We start from the raw sequence: 22621 nt of genomic DNA on the forward strand, positions 1-22621 counted from the left end.
AAATATGAGAGTAGAGATACATGTAAAACAAGGCTGTTTCTAATTCAAATTAAAATGGAAACAAAAGACTAGAAAGAATAAGAAAATTCAGTTTTTAAGGCTTATTTCTGGTTATGAACTTTACATAATACCCTGTAAATGGATGCCCCATTCTTTCTCAATATGTCTATGTTCATTATCAAGGAATGGGCTGAGAATCCAATCCCCCTACATGCTGTCTGATAGCACTCCTTTGTATGCAGATAGTAGAGTTAACACCATAGGCAATATATCTTCCATTTTGCTTTCTCTCAATTGCCACCAGGATCATACTATATTCTGGAAAGGAAAAGTGAGTTTCAGGTGTTGTTAACTGTGGGGGACCGAATATCCCTGTTATGGAATATTCTGGGATCCAGGCTCTGGCTGACATAAACAGTGGTGGCGCCAGGGAGCCCAGAGTCACCATTGTATTGTTAATTAACACCAGACTGTAACTGTTTACCATGGCGGAAGGTGATATGCCTCCTAATTTGCATCTCTGAAGCTTAAGCTTTGAGTAGGCCCATACCTGGGCTCAAGACTCTGCCTGCTTGACCAAGAGTTGTTTAGGCAACAGAATCACTTGATGTTAGCGATATGCATTGTGATAAATGCTTCCTGATGTTGCCCCTGCCCTTAGAGGACTATTTAAATGGACCTCTCAATAAACTGGGGCTGCTCAGCGTTAGCTGGGAGCCCTCCTGAGATGATATGGTGTTTCCTGTCTCATCATTAGCATCGTTGGGTAATTAAACTTCCCTAGTCCACACACCTCCACTCAGAAACGGATCCAGGACTGTAAGGCTGGCTCTGTCCACAGTCCTGAAGACATTGGTCCGGAACAGTTAACACTGCTCTCTAGAGTAATAATTTTAGTTAGATTTTGAAATGGTTGCATATAATAAGAGACCTTTAATTATGGAGTGGTCTATGTGGGTTTCACTGAGAATAAATTTTCACAGAGTAAAATCACCAAGGTTTTATGAGATTGTCCTACTGTCATAATGCATAAAAATTCAACTCCAAATGAAGTGAAGACTTAGAGGAAGATGGGAAACTATAGAACATCTAGAATGAAATACAGGACACATTAAGATAAACATGGTATGTACTCACTCATTCATGTATTTTAGATAAAGAGGAAAGGATTATCGACCTACAATACACACCATCAGAGAAGCTAGGAAACAAGGAGGACCCTAAGAGAGACATACATGGTCCCCTGGGGAGGGGGAGGGGGAAAGGGACAAGATCTCATGAGCAAATTGGGAACATGGGGGGAGGGGAGAGTGAGCTAGGAGAATGAGAAGGGGAGAAGAGGAGGGATGAGGAGGACATGAGGGAGCAGGAAGGTGGAGTCAGGGGAAGAATAGAGGAGACCAAGATAAGAGATACCATAATAGAGGGAGCCATTATAGGTTTAAAGAGAAATCAGGTACTAGGGAAATGTCCAGAGTTCTATAGGATGACAGCAACTAACAATCTAAGCAAAAGACGAGGGGTTATCTTGAATGCCCTACCCTGATAATGAGATTGATGACTAACTTATATGCCATCCTGCCCCATCCCTCGGGGCTCGGTAATTCGTGAGTCCGAGGTGGATCACACCTGAAAACAACGGACGGGAAAGAAAAATCGGGACCAAGATTTCTTGTCAAGGTCCCCTTTATTGATTATTACAAGGGGTTTTTATAGAGAAAGGAGGAAGCAGAGAAAAAGGAGGTGGGGGGGGGAGGAATGAATGTTAATTGCTCTCAGGCAGGTATCCGGAATCTCCTGTGTTAAGGAAGTGGTGGAAGGGATAGGTATTAGTTGCTTCTCAGGCCAGGTCCCAGAACCTGAGGGGTGGGATGCTAGACTGGCTGGCGGCTAGCTAGGCATGGGGGTCGCCAAGGCTGGCTTCTGACACCATCCTATAGCCTTCATCCAGCAGCTAATGGAAGTAGGAGCAGACACCCACAGATAAACACTGAACTGAAGTGGAATCCAGTTGCAGAGAGGGAGGAGTGATGATTTAAGGTGTCAAGACCAGGCTGTTGAAACCCACAGAAACAGCTGACCTGAACACAGGGGAGCTCATGTTTCCCAGACTGATAGCTGAGAAACCAACATAGAACTGATCCTGACCCTATGATGTCGGGGGCCTCCTGTAGTAGATCCATACTTATCCCTAGCATAGGAATAGACTTTGGGAACCCATTCCATATAGAGTGATACTCCCTCAGCATAGACACATGGGCTGGGCCTAGGCCCTATCCCAAAAGAATATGACAGCCTTTTAAGATCCCCCATGGAAGGCCTCACCCTCCATGGTGAGCAGAAAGCCTATGGGATCAGTAGGGTGTTAGTGGGGGGCATCGAACATTGAGATTTGCCAGGATGTGGTAGCACAAACTTTAATCACCCCAGTAGGGAGGCAGAGACAGCCTTTTCTTTGTGAGTTTAAGGCCTGCAGGTCTAGAGTGTGCATTCCCGAACAGTCAGAGCTACACAGAGAATCCCTATCTTGAAATCCAAAAGCAAGCAAAGAAAAATATTGGTATTTAAAGGTGTTTGTGTGTTGTGTGATGGGGAATGTACTGTGGATGTTTATCTTATTGATTGTTAAATAAAATACTGTTTGGCCAATGAGGCAGCCAAGTTAGATGGGACTAAGAGTCAAAGAGGATTCTGGGAAATGTAGTAGAGAAGTGGTGATCCAGGCAGGAAGTGACATAGCAATGAGACTCATATTTAAAGGAGAATGCCATCCACCAGTAAGGAGGGACACCAATAAGGCGTCCGATAAGATAAGTCTTATAAAATATATAGATCTATGATAATTAAGACTGAGCTAACAGATGAGGAATCCTAGTCATTGGCCAAGCAGCTTTGAACCTAATACAAGTTTCTATGTATTCATTTGGGCCTAACTCAGGTGGGCGGCTGGCGTAAAGCTCACATGTGGCAGTGGGGCTCAGGCGGCTTTTGGCAGAAAGATTTATCATAACAGTTGTGTGCTTGCCTATTTCTACCTCATTAGCTTGTTCCCACTCCCATAAGTACATGTTTCTGTATTAAGAAATTGTCACAATTTTATTTGAACAGTTTAGTAGTTAAATATTTTACATGGACATATTATGGAATATTCCTTTACAGTTTATAAAGACATGCCATTGTTGTTGGTTTAATGAAGAGACACACAGCCAATAGCTAGTCAGGAAGAGGTCAGACAGGACTTCTTGGAACAGAGAAGTCTTGGGGAAGAAGACATGCTGAGTTTCCCGACATACACAGAGGAAGCCGGACATGCAGGAGGAGAGGTAAAAGCCACAAGCCATGTGACAGCACATAGATTAATAGAAATGGGTTAATTTAAGTTATAAGAGCTAGTTAGAAACCAATCTAATTTAAGGCTGAGCTTTCATAATTAATTAGAAGTCTCCATGTGGTTATTTGTAAGCTAGCTGGCAGGACAAAGAAAGACTCATTATACATGGCACCCAATGTGAGAACATGCATATCCACAAAGGGCCTGAGAAAGACCCAACTCCCCCCAAAAAAGTTCAGAACAAGGAGTCAAACAAGGCTTCCTTGTGACTATGGTCTCTTGGATAGACTCTGCATAGAGACATTCAGCTACTGGCCATTTCCTGCAGGTTGCATATAACTGCCAGCACCATGCACTAAGTACCATCACTAAGCTGAGCCATGCAGCAGCTTACATAGCAGTTTAAGACATGATTCATTCAGTCAGAATGCTTCAGGAACTCAGTAAAGACAGATCCAGACAGGAAAACCCCTCTAAATAGGTTAGTGTTTTTTGTTTTTTTGTTTTTTTTAAGTATGTGTAGGCTTAAAAAAGAAAAGAAAACTGGTATAGACTATCATTGAAAAAATAGTTTATAAATAATAAGATAAAGTCCTTAAATAGAGAATAAAATAATATAAGGAGAATAAGCTATGTAAGAATGGAAAATACACAAAGAGTCTAGATCCTATATGGTGTCATGTTTACTTTAAATTTTTTGATTGCTGATGAGCAAACAATGGCTCCTGAACGACATGGGAGAGAAGAGGGACTGCTGAATTAAACCACCAGAGATACTTTAGGAATACCTTGACTTTAAAATCAAATTCAAAATATGTCTTGCATTGTGGAAGAGGTTATGATTTTGCTTCCACTGGAAAGGCAAAGCTATAGATTCCTTCAAAGTTAACTGGGATCAGATTTGATTGGGGAGATACCCCGAAAAATCCTAACTGCAGACATAAGAAAAACAAATGCAAAAAACCCTTCAAAACAGGTGACTTACATTTTACCTATTTAAACATAATAGAAAAAAAAAATCATCTTTGGCTTGCTTATTTACAACGCAGAGTTCATATTTGTGTTAATGCAGATATGTTTGTCACCTTTGAAAGCTTGTGTGTTTTCAGAGCAAGGGGATCAGGCAACAACTAAAATGGGTGGCCCAGGTGATTCAGCCTCTCAGAGTGTCTCTGTTGTAGTTTCCCAGAACAGCTTAGAGTCTCCTGATTGAGATAGTCTAGGCTTGTATACTACTGAAGTCATGACTTCGGATAAGCTTAGCACTCTCCCATCACACTGAGACTGGACAACAGCTAGTCTCCCAGAACTTGATCTGTATCTCAATTTTTGGGTTCCCCTAATACTGTCACCCCCAGACAACAGAGAATAATTTTAAGAACATGACACCTGCATTCTCAAGAAGTGCTGCAGATAGTTTTTGGTCATTCAATGGAAGTTTCTCATCACTTAGGGGAGTTGGTTACAAGTTGTTATTAGTCATGGTCAGGGAGGATACTAAGAAAAGGAAATTAGATTTAGGTATCTCATTCTAAAAAGGTAAAGGGGGGAGATAAAATTGATAACATAAAAGAGTAGATCACTGTATCTACTTTCAAACTAAAAAGCTACTACTAGTCTCAAATATTTTCCACTGGTATGGATTTTTGTATATTGATACAAATTTAGGATTATTTCTATGAGAGTATGTATGTTTCTAGTCTTGTTTAAGATATTTTTGCATATTAATACAAATTTAATGTCATTTCTTTATATATATATATATGTATATATACATATATATATATATATATATATATATATATATATATATATATATTCTTGTTTAAGGTATTATGCCTATGAAACTTCTTTAAATGCACTTAAATTTCTAATCACTGAAAGCTATTAAGGATAATAAGGAAATCCAAGTCAACAGTTAGTCATCTATGACAATGAAACATCAAACTTGTAGTCTTGCTAGACATATCTCCATGTTTAAACCAATGTATTATTGATTGACTGTCTTCAAACGCTTTAGAGACCTACAGACTATGGCATTTGTGATGTTTTAATAAACTAAGACTTTTCATGACAAAGAGACACATCACCTGGCATCACAAATCTACTAGATAAGAGGATGATGGACATCAAAGAACCTCTATATTGAAAAATGCATGGACCCCAGAGAATGAGAAGGGCCAGGATCTCCTGACCTAACTTGGAGCATGAAGGTAGGGGAGAGAGAGCTGGCAGAATGAGAGGAGGAGAAGAGGAGGGGAGAGGAGGAAATGGAGGAGCAGGAAGGTTGAGTCAGGGGAAGAATAGAGGAGAGAAAGATGAGAGAGCCATTATAGGTCTGAGGAGAGATCTGGCATTAGGGAGATTTCCAGAGATCTACAAGGATGACATGAACTGACAATCTAGGCAATGGTGGAGAGGCTACCATAAATGACTTTCCCATAAATGAGACTTATGACTACTTTATATGCCATCCTAGAGCCCTCGTCCAGTGGCTGATGGAAACAGATGCAGACACCCACAGATATACACTGAACTGAACTCTGGAACCTAGTTGCAGAGAGGGAGGAATGAAGATCAAAGGGGTCAGGACGAGGCTGGTGAAACCCACAGAAACAGCTGGCCTGAACAAGGGGGAGCACATGGACCCCAGACTGCTGTCTGGGAGGCCAGCATGGGACTGATTCAGATCCCTGAACATGGATGTCAATGAGGAGGCCTCGGCACTCTACGGGGACCCTGGTAGTGGATTAGTATTTTTCCTTGGTGTAAGAAGGGACTTTGTGAGCCCATCCCACGTGAAGGGATGCTCTCTTGGCCTGGACACATGGGGGAGGGCCTAGACCCAGCCCTGGATGATGTGATGGACTTTGGGGAGCCCCCACTGAAGGCCCTACACTGCCTGGGGAGTGGAGAGGGTGGGTGGGGAGCAGATGTGGCTTGGGCCTGAGAGTTGGGGGGAAGGGAGGGAGAAGGAATTGACATGTGAAGCAAGCTTGTTCCTAATTTGAACTAATAAAAAATAAAAAATAAAGAAGAACCTCTATATTGAGTTTGATTTAATTGTGGCAAAGCTAGCCATTTGGGCAAGAATGTGTCCTTGCCTCAACTGCTGACAGTATACTGTACAATTGAATAAAAAGGACACAAAAGAATGGGACTGCCAAACTGTCCAGAAAGGGTAGGGCAGTCCTTCAAAATTCCTGCTTCCCAGAAATGTGTGTTAGATATTCTAGGTCTGTAAGCTGAAGATGGATGCCCCAACATTAGAGAGGAACCTTGGGTGACTGTCCAGGAAGCCAGCTGTTTTGTCATTAGTATGGTTCAGAGTACTTTGTTCTTTTGGTGTCCTCCATCCATTTGGACTCTTATGCTCTTTCTGTCTGTTCTTCCAACCAATCCCCTGAGACTTGGGGAAGGGATTTGACGGAGACCTCCAATTTAGCCCCTCTCTCCACATAATGTCTGGCTGTGAGTCTCTGCATCTGTTCCTATCTGCTGCCTGAGGAAGCCTCTCTGATAATGATTGGATAACTCACTTAACTTAGTATAGCAAGATATCATAAGTGTAGATGGAAGTTTCTGTTCCACATGGTCCTAGCTTTGGTTTAGTCCCAGAAAAACACACAGAGAGGCTCATATTGTTTGTCTGATGGTTCAGGCTTCTTATTGACTAGCTCTCTTTTAATTATTAACTGATTTTTATTAGTCTGTGTACCTCTGCATGGTCTTATCTTACTGGTGATGCCCAGGCCTCTTTCTTTCTTGGCAGTTATATGTCATTTCCCTCAAGACTCACTCTCTGCATTCTTCTTCCAGAATTCTAATCTGATAGCTCCATCTATACTTCCTGCCTGGCTACATCTTGCCTGTCTATTGGCCAGAACAGCATCATTCATTAACCAATTAGAGAAACATATATTCACAGCATACAGAAGGACATCCCCCATCACATAAAAATAATTTTATGTTATTTTTTTGCATTATTATATATGTAACTTTTAATTGTTTTTCAGGACCATTATACACACAAAATCAGTAAGTATCTTCTCACATTACAAAGTGTTCTTTCAACTATGAGAATTTTTTAAAGTTTTGTTTTTTATTAACTTATTTTTTATATTCCAATCCCAGTTCCTCCACCCTCCTCTCCTCTCACTTCCCCCAATACTCCCACTTCATATCTACTCCTCAAGAGGGTAAGGCCTCCCCTAGGAAGACTACTAAGTTTGTTGATGATTGTTCAAGGCACCACTGCACTCCCACACCCCTGTGTCTAAGCTGAGCAAGGTTATGTCTCCATATAGAATGGGCTCCACTGAGTCATGTTGTGCATTAGTGTTAGATCTTGGACCCACTGGAAGTGGCCTCATATACTGTCCCAGCCACACCATTGTCACCTATATTAAGGGAGTCTAGTTTGGTTTTATTCAGGTTCCCCTTTTGTCAGACTTGAGTCTGTGATCTCTCCCTAGCTCTGGTCAGCTGACTCTGTGAGTTTCCCCATCATGATCTTGACTTCTTTGTTCATGTGATTGTTCCTCACTCACTTTGCTTGTACTCCAGGAGATTGGCCCATTGTTAAGTTGTGGATTTCGGTTCTTCTTCTGTTTCTGGAAACAGGGTTCTAGTTTCTCTGGGGTTGTAAATTGTAGGCTGGGTATCTTTTGCTTTATGTCTGGTATCCAGTTATGAGTGAGTACATATTATATTGGCCTTTCTGTTTGTGGATTACCTCACTCAGGATGGTTTTTTCTAGTTCTGTCATTTGCCTGTGAATTTTAGGATGTCATTGTTTCTTACCACCAAGTAGTACTCCATTGAGTAAACATACCATATTTTCTTTATCCATTCTTCAGTTGAGGGGCATGTAGGCAGTTTCCAAGATCTTGCTATTACAAATAATGTTGTTATGAACATGTTGAGCAAATGTCCTTGTGGTGTGAATGTGCTTCCTTCGGATTTATGCCAAACCATGGTATAGCATGGTCTTGAGGTAGGTTGATCCCCAATTTTCTGAGAAATTACCATACTGATTTTCACAGTGGCTGTACAAATTTGCCATCCCACCAGCAATGGAGGAGTGTTTTTCTTTTTCCACATCCTCTCCAGCATAAGCTGCCATTGGTATTTTTGATCTCAGCCATTCTGATTGGTGTCAGATGGAATCTCAGAGTGATTTTGACATGCATTTCCTTAATGACTAAGGGACTTGTGATTATTCTGTTGAAAACTCTCTATTTAGATCTGTACCCCATTTTTTTAAAATTTATTTATTAGTTCTAGTTAGGGAACAAGATTGTTTCACATGTAAGTCCCTTCTCCCTCTCCCTCTCCCTCTCCTCACTCCCATCCCTCCTCCCCCACCCCCAGCCTACCCTCACCTCATCCACCCACCACTCCCCAGGCAGGGTAGGGCCCTCAACTGGGACTCTGCAAAGTCCACCAAATCTTCCTGTGCTGGTCCTGGGCCCTTCCCCATGTGTCCAGGGCCAGAGTGTAACCCTTCAGGTGGGATGGGCTCTCCAAGTCCCTTCTTGCACCAGGGAAATACACTAATCCACCACCAGAGGCTCCCTGGAGTGCAGAGGCCTCCTTATTGACATCCATGTTCAGGGGTCTGGATCAGTCTTGTACTGGCCTCCCCGATAGCATCTGGGGTCGATGTGCTCTCCCTTGTTCAGGCCAATTGTTCCAGTGTGTACCCCATTTTTTAAATTGGATTACTTGGTAGTTTAATGTCTAATGTCTTAAGTTGTTTGTATATTTTGGATATCAGCCCACTGTCAGATGTGGGGTTGGTGAAGCTCTTTTCCCATTCTGTAGGGAGCTGTTTTGTATTGTTGACCATGTTCTTTGCTATACAGAAACTTCTCAGTTTTTGGAGGTCACAGTTTTAATTATTGCTCTCAATGTCTGTGCTCTAGCATTTTATTTAGGAAGTGGTCTTCTGTGCCTATGCATTAAAATGTATTTCCCACTTTTTCTTTTAGGAGGGTCAATGTGGATGGATTTACATTGTGGTCTTTGATCCATTTTGAGTTAAGTTTGTTGTGGCAATGGATATGTATCTGTCTGCATTCTTCTAGATGTTGACACCCAGTTATACCTGTACCACATGTTGAATATGTTTTCTTTTTTCCATTTTATATTTTTAGTTTCTTTGTCAAAAATGAGGTGTTCATAGGTTTGTGAGTTGACATTGGTGTCTTTGATTCAATTTCCTTGGTCCAGCTGTTTGTTTTTATAACAATACCAAGCTGTTTTCATTACTATAGTTTTATAGTAAAGCTTGAAGCCAGAGATGGCAAAACCACAAGATGATCATTTATTGTACAGAATTATTTTTGCTGTCCTGGATTTTTGTTTTCTCATATGAAGTTGAGTATTCATCTTTTAAGATCTGTGAAGAATCATGCTGGGATTTTGATGGAAATTGCATTGAATCTGTAGATCACTTTTGGTAGGGTTGCCATTTTTACTATGTTTATTCTACCTATCCAAGAGCATGGGAGATCTTTCCATTCTCTGATATCTTCTTTAATTTCTTTCTTTAAAGCCTTGAAGTTCTCATCATACAGGTCTTTCTCTTGTTTGTTTAGAGTTTCCACAAGATATTTTATGCTATTTTTGGCTATTGTGAAGGGTAATGTTTCTCTCATTTCTCTCATTTCCTTCTCAGCCCATTTGTCATCTATATATAGGAGGGTTACTGATTCTTTTGAGTTAATCTTGTATTCTGCTATATTACTGAAGGTGCTATCAGTTGTAGGAGTTCTTTGGTAGAAGTTTGAAGTCACTTATGTAGACTATCGTATAGTCAGCAAATCTCTTTTTCAAATTTGTATCTCTTTGATGTCCTTTTACTGTCTTATTGGTATAGCTTGAACTTCAAATACTATGTTGAATAGATATGGAGAGAGTGGACAGCTTTGTCTTGTTCCTGATTTCAGTGGAATTTCTTTGAGTTTCTCTCCATTTAGTTTGATGTCGGCTGTTGGGTTACTGTATATTGCCTGTATTATGTTTAGGTATATTCCCTTTATCCCTATTCACTCCAAGACCTTTATCATGAAAGGTTGTTGAATTTTGTTGAAGGCTTTTTCAGGATCTAGTGAGATGATCATGTTTTATTTTTTCTTTCAGTTTGTTTATGTTATGGATTACATTGACAGATTTTTGTATGTTGAAGCATCCCTGCATCTCTGGGATGAATCCTACTTTGTCATGGTGGATGATTTTTCTGATGTGTTCTTGAATTCGGTTTGCCAGTATTTTATTGAGCATTTTTGCAACTATGATCATGAGGGAAATTGGTCTGTAGTTCTCTTTCTTAGTTGTGTCTTTGTGTGGTTTGAGTATCAGTGTAATTGTAGCCTCATAAAAAGTGTTTGGCAATATCCCTTCTGTTTCTATTGTGTGGAATAATTTGAGGAGTTTTGGTATTAGTTTGTCTTTGAATTTCTGGTAGAATTCTGCACTGAGTCTATCTGGGTCTGGGCTTTTTTTGATTGGGGGGACTATTGATAACTGTTTCTATTTCCTTAGGGGCTATAGGTGTATTTAAGTTGTTTATCTGTTCTTGATTTAATTTTGGTATGTGGTACTTATCTAGAAAACTGTCCATCTCCTTAATTTCAAAATTTTTTTGGGGGGGATACAGGTTTTCAAAGTATGACCTGATGATTCTCTGGATTTCCTCAGTGTGTGTTTTATGTCCTCCTTTTCATTTCTGATTTTGTTAATTTTCATGTTCTCTCTCTGCCTTTTGTTTAGTGGTTCATTTTATTGCTACAATAGCAAGACCAGAACATCCCAACACAGATGAAGCAGAAACAACAGAACTTAAATATAACTTATAAGGATTATTGAGGCCTTTAAAGAGTAAACAAAAAATTCCCTTAAAGAAATGGAGGAAAAGACAACCAAAAATTTTGGAAGATATCCACAAATTCCTTAAAGAAAACAAAACAAAAAAAAAAAACAATTAAACAAGTGAAGGAAATAATACAAGACATGAAATCTGAAACAGAGGAAATAAAGAAAACACAAAGTGAATTGTGAAAATAGAAAATCTAGGTAAATGATCAGGAACCACTAAACAAAAGGCAGAGAGAGAAGATGAAAATTAACAAAATCAGAAATGAAAAGGAGGACATAAAACACACACTGAGGAAAATGGACAATTTTCTAGATAAGTACCACATACCAAAATTAAATCTCAATTGTGAGAAGAATGATGAGGGCCTTTGGGCTTTTGGCTTCTGTCTAATAAAAGACAATTTGCTTCATTGCAGTGTTGTCTTTAACTTGTGTCTCTTGGAAGGACTCATGTGAAGCAATTAGAATATGATAGAACCAGTCCCCCTGAATGTGGATGTCAGATAGGAGGCTGGGCAGTCTATGGGGCCTCTGACAGTAGAACACTATTTATCCCTAGTATAGGAATGGACTTTGGGAGCCCATTCCCCATGAAGGGATACTCTCAGCCTAGATACACAGGGGAGGGCCTAGGCCCTGCCCCAAATGATGAGATAGACTTGTTGATTCTCCATGAAAGGCCTCACTCTCCCTGGAGAGTGGATGAGGGATGGGATAGGGGGTTGTTCGGGGGCATGGGAAGGTAGGAGGGAGACGGAAGTGGAATTGATATGTAAAATAAGATTGTTTCTAATTTAAATAAAAATTTATATAAAAGAAGATATAAAGTAACTGGGACACTCTGGTGTGAGGGTAAAAGTCATGTCATTCTATTTCAAATAAAATCATTCAAAAATAAAATATAAAAAAGAAATGAGTATTTTGCTAAGGTTATTCAGTTTGACTTTGAGCTAATAAAGTGATACCTGATACTTTGTGATAGGTGATAAGATGGTAAACAGCTACTATGGGGAAACCTTTCCTGATGCCCATTCCTTGTCACTCAGAAACAATTTAAGTTAGGGCTTGATTTAGAACATAGGTTTTCACTCTGTTTTATAATAAAAAAAATTTCTAGTTTTTTTCACAAATGTCTCTTATCTCTCCACTTAATGCCTGGTACCTCAGAGACTTCACTTTCATAATTTCTCTGCCTGAAGTTCTCACTGCTCTTAAAAGTTTTCTTCTTTCCATGTGTTTCTACAGGCATGTTTCATCCTCTCTTAACCTCTTTTGTCTTAGACAACTCCACTATGTTACAGAGATATGCTGGACACAGAAAAAAGAGGAGCTCTTGAGCCCTTGCCTCTGACCTCTACCAATAGCAATGATTACGAATCTCCACATCCTCACAGCTCTCACAGTTCAGCAGATATGAATACAGGGTAAATGAAGGACTAGGGAGAATAGCAGAAGGAACATTTTGTTCCCAGATAGTCATTGCTAACTTATGGAGCTTTTATGAGCTCACAGCAAACAGAATTACATTCTGTCCCAATGTGTTTGTCTTGAATATCCATGAAGGGGTTGAAGGTTGGCATCTCTCAGAACTTCTTTCTGATGAGGTTTTTTTGTTTTTTGTTTGATTTTTATTTTCCTGGCTATGTCATTGTTCCTGTTAATACTGGTAATACCTCACACTTGCATTTCCCCCTTCAGAACCTTTTGGATATGCTAAATTCTGGAGACAAAATATGAGTTTCAAGTGTTCTTTACCCTCTATTCTACTACAAGTCTGGCAATGTTGTTAGACTCATGTATATGATACCTGGTGAATAATTAGTGCTCTATTATGAGGTCACATGATGAAACCATCAACATGAAGTTAATTTTAACCGAGGAATCTGTTATCTACAAAAATACCTTGCAAGGATGCCAACTTCAAAACTGCTAACTTCATACACACACACACACACACACACACACACACACACACACACACACACACATTCACATATGCCCTAACATCTCTTTTTTTGTTTTTCGAGACAGGGTTTCCATGTGGCTTTGGAGGCTGTCCTGGAACTAGCTCTTGTAGATCAGGCTGGTCTCGAACTCACAGAGATCCACCTGCCTCTGCCTCCCAAGTGCTGGGATTAAAGGCGTGCACCCGGCGGCCTAACATCTCTTTTGCCTGTTTGAAAACAGCTATTATAGCAGAATAAAGTGATATCTCTTGGTGATTTTTGATTTGCATTTCCCTGATATTGAATTTCTTTTCATATATTTGTTGTAATACAGTTCATATATTCATAAATTTGTGTGACTTCTTTTGAAAAAATACCCGTTTCATTCCTTTTTCAATCTTCTTTTTAGTGGATTATATGAGTTTCTTATATATTTGCATATTAATCTGTTATTGGAATTAGTTCACTGATATTTTTTCCATGTGGCAAAACACTAGGTCCTCTCCTCACAGTGAGCCGTAATCTAAATCAGGTTAATGACGATAGGGACCACCTGAATACTGGGTAAAAAAATGCATTCCTGCTAAGAGAGTGAAGCTGCTTTATAAAATGTGGGTCTCTCCGATCCCATACCTGCCAATATGAAAGTCATATTCACTTATTCTGGAAGCAATGTCTTCTTGTTTCCTATGGAACTGAAGATTTTCACAATCTACCCAGTAACTGACACAAGTGAACTTTCTTTCTTTTTTTTCCCTTTTTTATTTATTTACTTGTAGTGGTGGTGGGTGGTGAATGATACTGCAACAGAGACATAATGACTTGCATAATGCAAATACAGAGACACAAGCTAGCTGAGCTTGGTCACTGCAGGAACAGAGGCTTCATCAGTTCATAAGCCCAAAGCACTGTAGAGCCTGCATAGGGCTCTTCATGAGATTTACTCTTCATAAATTCTATTCATAAGCTAAGCACACAACTTTTTGTTTTTCTGAAGCCAATGAGACATGATGATGAAGTTCCAAGACCAAGTCAATTCTTGTGGGTCTTATTAGAAAGCAGCATTTTTCCTTTCAGGGTCATGTGCCTCCATTTATCTTTTTCTTTTTATTAGTTCAAATTAAAGAGATAAATAAACAACAAGCCTTCAACACAGCAGTTGGGCTCACTGCCCACTTTTGTCAGGGTTTAGAATGCCACAAAGAAATACAGGTTGATAAGAGGCAGTACATGTCACTTAAGAGATATACCTGTAGATTGAACCATTATAAAATGTATCATTTTTTGTTTTCTGCCAGTTGTTAATTCTTAGTGCTTGGGCTGATTTAATCAGAAACTCCCCATGTGAGGTTCAGAAACTGAAATTTTATTCAGCATACCGAAATAAGCATAGTTCACTTACTTCATGTATTGTTAGGAAAATAAAAAGTGTACATACTGGGAGGAAAAAAATACAGGACCCTTGGTGATTTTTTAGTGCACCAAGATTAATTCTGAGAACAAGTTCCTAATTCTCTTCAAAAAGCAAGAAGCTAAGCATGATGTAGCGACTTCACAGCTAGCCTTCCTTATCATCAAAGACAGTCCTCAATGTGGTGATGCGTTGATATGAAAGCACTACTCACTGCTACTTCATCCTGACAGAACTTGTTGATTCAGTACCCTTGAGTACTAGAGGTAATAAAGGGGAAAAGGCTAAACAGAACAGCCAGCTACATAGAAAGAGGAAGGAGAGACAAATATTGATAACTCAGAGGATCAAATGACTAGGCTACAAATGGAAATGGAAAGCAAGCCATATCATTTGATAATTTAAGGTCACCCCTTTTATGAAAAATTTTATTTAAAATATTTTAAATTAAGGAGGAGTTTATCATAGGTACAAACTGGGTTTGGTATTTAACTTCAGTCTTCTCTCACATCACCTCATGTTGTATTTGTTAGACACACCCACATAACTTCCCTTGTTTTTCCCACTTTTAAACATCACTAGGATTTCTAATGTAATACTAAGAAAAGAAAATGATGACTAAACATTGCTGAACACCAAATTAATGAGCATCAACGGGGATCTATTTAGCTGGTGGTAAAAGGTTAAGGTCCTGATGTGGCAAAACTCATAGCATCCAGCTGATCTTTCACCCCCATATTGACTTTATTTAAGAGAGAAAAGTGAAGGTGAATAAAGAGCAGATAAATCATAGGAATATAGAAAATTCTCTTTCATCTGAAAGTCAAGTATAATTGGTTCCTTACATGGAAATAAGTCCCACATTTTGGCAGCCACAAAATAGTACTAGTCACATCATTATTCACATTAATATGGAACACAGACACTTGAATATCCACAGCGCCTACACAGATTAGAGCCAGAATTCCTTGAAAATTGTTTTTACCTTGAATCTATTTTCTAGATCTCTTTAGTATTTTCTGATGTTTTCAGTGACATTAAAATGAATATACCTTCTAAGTTCTTATAATTAAATGAGAAAAGGGATTCACATGATGTCCTGGGGCTAGTACTGAGCCTTTCATAATTACATGTGGATGTCCAGGGGCTAGTATTGAATCTTTCCTAATTAATCTAGTCAAGATGAGTTGACTGAGAACACACTGGGTTTCTGACTTTTTCAAAAGAAATGTTTTTCTGGGCCTTGATGCTATTAGTCACTATGTTTATCAGAGTGGATCTTGTGCACATTAACTATGATAGCATAATAGAGGGGTGAGTGATGCCTTGCAAACATGCAAATAACAGAAAGAATATACAGGATCATACAACAAGCCAGGATGTGAGTTGTACAGGTTTTGTGAGCTTTGAGCTGTCTTCCCAGTCATCTTTGGAGCTTGGAATATATATATATATATATATATATATATATATATATAGGACCAGAACAACACAGAAGGTTCTTGATCCTATCTTTCTTGTAATAGAGCACTTATGGTTAAAGACACACCTGTGAATCAAACAGCCCATCTTTTAAAGTTCTGCCTGATGTACAGTTGGTAAAGAGTTCCTCGGAACCTGTGGGTAACCTCTTCACTTCATTTGCAGTCTTTGTTGCTGAACAGATATTTTGAAATTTTATGAGGTCCCCTTTGTCAAAGTTGGTGTGGGGGGCCAGAGTCTTATTGGGAAAGTCCTCATCTATGCCTGTCTCTTGGAGTGTTTACCTTTTCCTCTAGAGATTTCAGAGCTTCCGGGTTTACACCAAGGTGTTTGATAAAATTGAAATTGATTTTGTGTTGTGTGAAAGAGAGAATCCAGTTTCATTCTTGCACAGGTAGAAATACAGTTTCCTGAAACCATTTACTAAAGAGTCTGCCTTTTCTCCAGTGAGTGTTTTGGGCATTTTTCTCCCTCAAAAATGAAATAATCTAAATTTTGGTGGAAGCTATTCAGAACCTGCAGATGGCTACAGTTAAATAGATGTATTATTCATATATATTTTATCATGTTTCTATATAAGATATATTTTAAATATATATTAAAATAGAAAACAATACATTATAATATATATTATAGAATATAAAATAGTTTTCAGTTAAGATTAGCATATTCTTTATAGACATAAAATATGCAGTGAATAAAATAATAGAGAAAACACGAGTAACTTAAAAGAGCATTTACAAAATAATAGCCATAACAATGCACACTGGTATTTGAGAGTTCCTTAAGTTTGTGGTCAACTGTTCTGTCTGCTATCAGCATATTTGGAACCTCTAAGACCCCAGTTCTTTGGAAAAACTTGTAGGAGGTTCTTATCTATGTTTTTCAGCCATGCCAAAACCCTAGCTCACCTGACCACATTTAAAAGCAGACTTGCTTCAAGTATCCTTGAAAAAAAAAAAAAGAAAGAAAGAAAAAGAAAGTAATGGAACACTTCTGCCCCCTACCGGTATGCGAGGGGATCTTTACAGGAATTATTTTTAAAAGCCTGTGAAATGGTGTGTTTCAGTTAGCTTTAATTGTTATCCTGAAACAACCTGGAGTCATCCGACTCAATTGAAGAATCACAGATATGCGATTGGCTTGTGGGCATACTGCTGGAAGATTATTAACTGGTGCAGGAGGGTCCAGCCCACTGAGGCAGGTGGTCCTGGTCTTTATAAGAAAGCTGGGTAATTGGGATAGAGAGATGGCTGGAGTTCAGTTCCAAGCATTCACATTAGCCTCATCATAGCAGCTCACAGTAGCCTTTACTTCTAGTTCCGGGGAACCTGATGTCTCTGGCCTCCATGTAACCTACACACATGCACACATAATTTACAAAAATAAAAATTAAACTCTTAATGAAATTAAAATAATAAAAATATTCAAAAGGCCAAAAAGATTTCTATGCTATCTTACTACAGTTTTGGAGCCTTCTAATTCTGACTAATCCTATCACGTGACCTAGGCAACAGAATGAAAATCAAAGGGCCTTAAGATTTGAAGAAACACAAGATAAAATAGCACTTATTATAGTGGCTTCTAAAAGCCATGCAGCATTCTGCCCCACACAGTACTTAGAGCCCTATTACTGTAGAAGCCTCTACCAATCAGGTTATGACTATATTAGTACAACTAAGTCTCTGGCACGCAAAACACAAACAAACAAACAAGCAAACAAGCAAAAACCCAGCACACGTGTGAATTTTAGTGTCTAGGAATGGTAACTAGGGGAAATGTTTCTCAGACTGAGGAGGAAGAGAAGGCAGGAAAGCTCTCAGGGGAAGAGCCAGAGATGGGCAATTCTCCTGTGGTAGGACACAACTTACTGCTCCTGGGCTAAACATCTAGGTCCCAAGAGAAACATAAAAGGAGATATAAGTAAGTGGTCCAGATTTTCTGTCTGGGCTTTGGGAATCTCTTTGCTGTTGTCTTTTCTCCTAATCCGTTAAGTATCGTCCAACTTCTAACAGAAGCAAGTAAGTACACAGTTATGCTCAATAGAAGCTTGCAGCAGAGGACATGAGGAAAACCAGGAAATGGCAGAAGGTCCTCATTAGTTCTTGAACTTGTGGTGCTTTCTGCAGTTCTGACGTATGGGATACAGCATTTAACTCTAGTCAAGTTGATCTGCAACCTTGGTGTAATTCTATTTTATGTTCAGTAATTGAGTTGTCAGACAAGAATTTTCCCCTTTTAGATTGTATTTATACAATGGCTTTTTTTTTTGCTGTCAAGGCACATTAAATTTCATAATGGTAAATAAGTCTTAGTTGTTTTAAAAGTTTAGTAAAAATAATCCTTACATATACGCAGATTCATGAATGAATATTTTCCACAAAATGTACTGAGCATTATAATATCAGGTGCTGGTCTGGATGCATAGTGAAAAGTCGAATATCAGAGATGTTAAATCTTCAATATTATGAAGGTTTTACACCAGTGACTGGGTAGAAATAATGGTCTTCTTTAAAGCAATGCTCCCATCACTGGATATTATAAAAACAAGTGATGATTTTGCACTACAAATTACTATAGCTAGCATAAGATAATGTATCTGAGTTTTGGGGGTATGCTACTAAACAAATTTAATCTGAAGTTCAGAAAGTTAAATTTGTTTGAAGTAGCGATTATTTTTCTGTCTTAATGGTGGTAATTTTATGAGTGCCCTCATGTCATATGTTGCTGCAATAGAGATTTATCTGACTTATGTAGTTATTCTCATCAAATGCTAACTTGAGAATGCATTCACAATGGTGCTAAATTTTTAGGTAATTTATTAGCAACAGGATTAAACTTCAAAACAACAGTCTCTGTCACACAGCCAAGTACATCTCTCTCAGCTGGTGGTGGTCAAGTACAATGGTGTGAAGCCTCAGACAGAATACAACATCAATATTGTCATGGCACAACACTACAAGGAGCACAGATCAATAGTTTAGGTAATTACAAATCTTAGTATCGCAGTGAAAAACAAATGAAACAAAAGATCAGCGGTGGCTAACATTCAATAAATGTTAAACAAAGAAAACCTGAAGGCCCAGATCTGTCTGCTTCCCTTCTGTCTTTACCCCAGTTTCTTTCATGGAGACCATTCTGTCCTGCACAGTCCCATTCACCAGTTGGTTTATGGGAGGGGAGAAGATCCATAGGTGTCTATTATTTTTAAAGAACTTCATGCCAATTTATGGCAAGGCCAATTTGGCTGACTGTGCCTTATTTAAGTATAATTAAATAAGTGATGTCTAATATTTCAATCAGTTAAGGGAGGGTATTTTGTGCTAATAGAAAATGAAAAGTGGCAACAATACAGCATGCTGGTGCACAATTAGAGTTCTCAGTTGTAGTGGAATCAAGATATAAATGCCAGCTGCTCCTGTTTAGTTAGTGTTTTTGGTTACCCACACACAAAGTGTTTTATTGTAACATACTCATCTAGCTATATCATTATGCTTAGTTCTGAGTATCTGTATCATGATACATAGTTCCTTCTGTATAATTATACTTCGCATCTTCACTATCCTCAATTATCTTCTGCTCCACCCACCCTTGTCAGGCTCTTTTCTCTTACTAAACACAGGTATTCCACAATCTTCTCTAGCACCATTTCTGCTTTTTTTTATATAACTTCATCCTGTCTCATAGCACTAACCTTACTTTGATGATCTACACACACACACACACACACACACACACACACACACTTCTCATATGTAAATTTAAAATGATATTCTACATATTACAGGAATTGTGCAAAATTTGTCTTTGCTTGGGTCTGACTTACTTTGCTTAACATAATAATCTCCAATTGCATTCACTTTCCTGTGAATGCCATGGCTTCAGTTTTCTCACTAAGGTGCAGTGGAATCTCAAAGGAGTTTTCATTTGTATTTCCTTGATGATAAGAATGTTGAACACTTTTTCAAACATTTACTGCCTTTTTTCCCTGTTGGTAACTGTCCATTCAGTCCAATAGCCTGCATACTCAATGGATGATTTTCTTGTTGCATATTAGTTTTTTATTTTTTCTTTATGTATACATGGTATTAATTCCCTGTTAGATGTACAGTTGGCAAAGATTGTTCTTTATTCCGCAGATTGTGAGATAATCATTTTGTACATCCATGTGTCCTTTAGGGAGTAAAACCTTTCACCACCTTTTGTTGGATAAAAGTTCTGGGAGAATATTGGAGGTGTCTATGAATTACAAATCTCATATCGATGTTTATACTGTGTTTTATCTGTACATATACACAGTGTGGCAATGTCTTGGCCTTTTCTGTTAACTCCTCATTCGGAACTTGTAATCAGCAAACTACCTTTCTTCTTTTTATTAAAGGACCACACAGTCATTAATGTGTGAGTGGATTTATCTGATTTATGTAGATATCACCACTTGCTTCTGTGCTCTGCTTGATAATACAAAGGTGTATTGTTTGATTTTCAATAATGACTTAATGTAGTATAATAATTTTTCTTAACTCCATAGTATTCTTGTGCATTTCAGAGACCAGTAAAATCTGAGGTTGCAAATTGTTTAGATTTTTAAAATCTCATATAGATTTGAAAATTAGATTAGTAGGCAGACAGATACATTTAATTCACTTTTATAATTCCAATGGATAATTCAAGTCTTAGCATCAATTTATTGATCATTTAACATAAAGAGGGAATATTGTATTATAAGGCTTGAAATCTACCTTATCAAATTTTATTTCACGGGTAACAAATCTCAGTTTTATAGCTACTTTCTTTAGGGATGTGATGAGTGACAGACTTGATAGTGTGCATATTCTGTGTCTAGTTTTATTTATATATATATTAGTAGATGATGGCTAAAATCAGAACTCTCAGATTTTCTGTGCCAGACTTTTGGATTCAATGAGTTCTAGGAAAAAGACTCAAAGCTTCTGGAGCCTTCCTTTTCTGTCCATGAGAGTAATTGTGTGGAAGCTATATGGGTTATTACAGAGATTATTCCAGAAGATTATTATAGAATTTAATAAGCTTATATATGTAAGATGCTAAAATACATATTAAACACTTATGAAATGATAACCATTTCTTTCAAGATGAAAGAATTAATACCTTGATAAAAGGAGTGCATGTTTAAGCTAGTTAATCCTCTTTAATGCTTTTCACACAGATGCAAATATTAGGGAACAATATGATCAGACCTCTTTCAGCCCTGACTGTACTCCTCAATCTTCAACCTTGTTGTGTTTGCTAAAGAATCAGGGCTTGTACAGACAATGAAAATGGCCTCTACTTTTCACAATCACACAAGTCCACAGGATGTGTGGTATGTTCTGATTGGAATCCCAGGAATGGAAGATTTGCATACCTGGATAGCCATCCCCATCTGTTCTATGTACATTGTGGCTTTCATAGGCAATGTCCTCCTGATCTTCCTGATAGTGACTGAACGAAGCCTCCATGAGCCCATGTATTTCTTCCTTTCCATGCTGGCCTTAGCAGATGTCCTGCTCTCCACAGCTACAGCCCCTAAGATGCTGGCGATCTTCTGGTTCCATTCCAGGGGTATATCCTTTGGTAGCTGTGTGTCCCAAATGTTCTTTATACATTTCATCTTTGTGGCAGAGTCTGCTATTCTTCTGGCCATGGCATTTGACCGCTATGTGGCCATCTGTTACCCATTGAGATACACCACCATCCTCACCTCCTCAGTCATTGGCAAGATTGGTACAGCAGCTGTGGTCAGGAGCTTTTTCATCTGTGGTCCATTCATCTTCTTGGTGTATCGACTTCTGTACTGTGGGAGAAACATAATTCCTCATTCATACTGTGAGCACATGGGCATTGCCAGACTGGCATGTGACAATATCACTGTCAACATCATATACGGCCTGACGATGGCCCTCCTGTCTACAGGGCTGGATATAATACTCATCATTATTTCCTATACTATGATCCTTCACACTGTGTTTCAGATCCCTTCTTGGGCTGCCAGATATAAGGCCCTTAACACATGTGGTTCCCATATCTGTGTCATTCTTATGTTCTACACACCTGCATTCTTTTCATTTTTTGCCCATCGCTTTGGAGGCAAAACCATCCCTCGCCACATCCACATCCTTGTGGCCAACCTCTATGTGGTGGTGCCCCCTATGCTCAACCCAATCATTTATGGGGTAAAGACCAAACAAATCCAAGACAGAGTGGTTTTGCTTTTCTCTTCAGTGAGTACATGCTGTTAAAATGACAACCAGTGCTGAAGGGTGCATATTCCCAAATAAAACTCTCCTTTTAAATGTCTGCTTTGTGAAAATAGGAGTAATGAAATTTATCTGGAAGCTCTTGGCTTTCAAAATATGATATCACCTGCGTTTTATAAGATCTAATTTTCCACATATGCTTTGGGGATTTCTGTTCTAAGACATTAAGGGGGCATCCTGGTGTAAATAGAGCTCTACAAGAGTACATCACTGGAAAATCCCATGCCTAATAGTTAAAAAGAAAATCCAACAGAAGTTTCATTAAAATATTCATACTGAATACTGTACACTG

The 22621-nt window shown here is 38.7% G+C and overlaps 1 protein-coding gene across 1 annotated transcript; it reads left to right on the forward strand.

Annotated features, from left to right (window-relative positions):
* The first annotated feature begins 21345 nt into the window (after positions 1-21345).
* On the forward strand, positions 21346-22311 carry LOC100765480 (olfactory receptor 52Z1). Its single transcript, XM_027408021.1, has one exon. The coding sequence runs from the start codon at positions 21346-21348 to the stop codon at positions 22309-22311; it is 966 nt and encodes a 321-aa protein (XP_027263822.1).
* The last annotated feature ends 310 nt before the right edge of the window (positions 22312-22621 follow it).

Source organism: Cricetulus griseus, chromosome 3 (genome assembly GCF_003668045.3).
Source record: "Cricetulus griseus strain 17A/GY chromosome 3, alternate assembly CriGri-PICRH-1.0, whole genome shotgun sequence".
Taxonomy (NCBI): Eukaryota; Metazoa; Chordata; class Mammalia; order Rodentia; family Cricetidae; genus Cricetulus; species Cricetulus griseus.